The following is a 2455-nucleotide window of genomic DNA, read 5'->3' as shown; positions in this document are numbered from 1 at the left end:
GGTGTTAATCCATTTTTAATTATATAATTAAATATTATTTATATCATTTTTTTAATTATCATCTACTTTATCAATTAGTTAGTTTATTTTAAATGTTATTACATTTGCCGGTTAAAAAAAAAACATAAACCTAGTCTATAAAACATAACCCAAATTGTTATAATATTGGATGTTACAAAAAAACCAAAATGCCTCTCTTAGCATAATAGATACTTCCCTTTTTCTAGACATGACGTCAATTGTACTTTATGAATAAATAGTTATACCGGAATGCATGCACCATAAAGAGAAAACCCACTTATAAGTTATAACTATATCCATCATTAGCCATAAAACCCGTTTAATTATACAAACCATAAAAAAAAGAAATAAACAGCGCATCAATAATTTACACACACAATACCACCACATAGATGAATGGGACCCATTTCATTATCACATATCAATCATACTGATGATGTTACATCATCATGATAATGATAATGATAATGCCATTCCTTGAATTTGTTGGGTTTTAAAAAAGATTTCCTGAGAAGTTATGAATTATGAAGATAATGTATGTAGAGCAGGGAATATTATTCAAGAAATCCAGTTTTCGTCAAAACAGCATTTCTTACCCTACTGAGATCTCTGCCTTTGAGTGTTCTTCCAGCACCTTCACATACAGAAAATGAAGAAATTTGACTCCTTGCAAGCTTCTGTGCAATCCATTCATGAGGGGGCATCATGTTCCCATCACCATTATCATCATCATCATCACTGTCCCAACTCTCTCTACCATTATCATGACCACCACCACCATAATCAAGCCATGGAGAATTCTGTGATGATCTGTTTGACTTTCCATAGATCCTTGACCAATCAGGAACACTGACAGGTGCGGATTGTTGTTGAGGAATCCTAGATTCCATGCAGGGATTGTTTGTACCAGGTCTAGGAATCATTCTGGCTGCAGTCGAAAGAGGAATGGTTCTTGAAGTAAAACTAGAAGAGGATGATCCATTTGACTTGATAGATTTTGAATCAAAATCATTTCTTTGATTCAGAACAGACCAAACATCAGTTTCTTGAAATTCTTCATTTCCAGTCATGTATGACCATCCACTGCTTCCTTTCTTGTACATGCCATACTCACCTTCCATTCAAAGATTCACCTTTTCAGGTATGTTTGGTGAAAAATGGCTGAAATTTATAATCTCTCTACCTTTTTTCTACATTAAATATACAAACTTTGAAGTATTGAAAAAAGGGGTTGAGTGATAGTGGAGTTTTTGAGGAGTCAACTTTATATGGTTACAAAAATCTTAGATATGATGTTTCTACTTTCTCAAATGAAATGACCCAACTTCTATAAAGTCTTGTAATTAATTAAACAACAAATAAAGTTTTAGAACAAATATATAGAAACCCGAAGAGAAAAGAGAAAAACAGCCAAACAGGTGAAAGTTTCAAATAAGGATGGAGTAAACTTGTAATTTAACTATCTTGAAATGGACTTTTAAAACTTCATTTTCCCCTACTGCTATACTATTAGTAAAACTATAGAGTGCACACTCGAACTAAGTTCCAATACAATTGATGGTTCTTTATAGGATTGGAATATACACAATTATTGGCCTTAAAATGTAAGATCTTTTTGACATTTTTTTATTAGCCCACTTGTTCCATATAAGTCCAATTCATTTTTATTAGTGATTCGATGTCCTATTAATAGAAGCATAGAAAGTAGTTTTTTTATTAAAAGGTTAAATTGATACGGCTAAATTCGCGATCTAATGTAAAAAAAGCAAGAAATATGTTGGTTTTCCGCAATGTTTTACAAACCGGTTTGAGCCGGCAAGTCGAACCAGTTGGACCGGAAACCAGGAAAGAAACTGTTCAACTATTACATGTTTTATGCATATTTCTGAACCGGAACCAATCGACCGGTTTTTACAAAAACCTGGTTGAACCGGTTAAATTAAACCGGTTGAACCGATTAAATTGAATAAAAACAAATGGAAAAAAACTATTTTACATAATAAACTTTTGTGATATTTTTCACATGTATTTACATTTCTCTAAATAAAAACATTGGTAAACGTCATGAAGTTTTTTTATACGTTTGTATTCATCTAACACTATATTTTTTTCGGTATTATACTTTGTTTTCTTTTTGATGCATGTCGACTGATGTAAAACTTATAGTTATCTATTATTTTAATATATTTGGATTGATCTACAACTTACTTTTATATGTATTTTTAATGTATAAACTTATGGACGTAAAATTTTTGCTTTATGTATGCATGTGTAGGAAAATAGGAAAAAAGATGAAAATTATAGAAATCGGTTAACCTGACGTTCGAACCGGTCAAACCGATTGAACCGGAAACCAGTAACCATACCGGTTCAACTAAAAAAATCGGTTTTTAAAACATTGATTTTATGAAACACGAACCTTCTTTCATTGATT

At 31.5% G+C, this 2455-nt stretch overlaps 1 protein-coding gene across 1 annotated transcript; it reads right to left on the bottom strand.

The window, feature by feature from the left end:
- Positions 1-298: 298 nt before the first annotated feature.
- On the bottom strand, positions 299-1566 carry LOC145125748 (protein S40-4-like). Its single transcript, XM_079061166.1, has one exon. The coding sequence runs from the start codon at positions 1140-1142 to the stop codon at positions 576-578; it is 567 nt and encodes a 188-aa protein (XP_078917292.1). The 5' UTR covers positions 1143-1566; the 3' UTR covers positions 299-575.
- Between the last annotated feature and the right edge of the window lie 889 nt (positions 1567-2455).

Source organism: Lactuca virosa, chromosome 7, assembly GCF_052849685.1.
Source record: "Lactuca virosa cultivar CGN04683 chromosome 7, Lactuca_virosa_CGN04683_v6, whole genome shotgun sequence".
Lineage (NCBI taxonomy): Eukaryota > Viridiplantae > Streptophyta > Magnoliopsida > Asterales > Asteraceae > Lactuca > Lactuca virosa.
The sequence above is the reverse complement of the archived record's forward strand: the minus strand, read 5'-3'. Positions and strand labels throughout refer to the sequence as shown.

Coding starts and splice junctions, on each gene's coding strand:
- LOC145125748 (XM_079061166.1), bottom strand. CDS start 1,142: ATGGAAGGTGAGTATGGCATGTACAAGAAAGGAAGCAGTGGATGGTCA.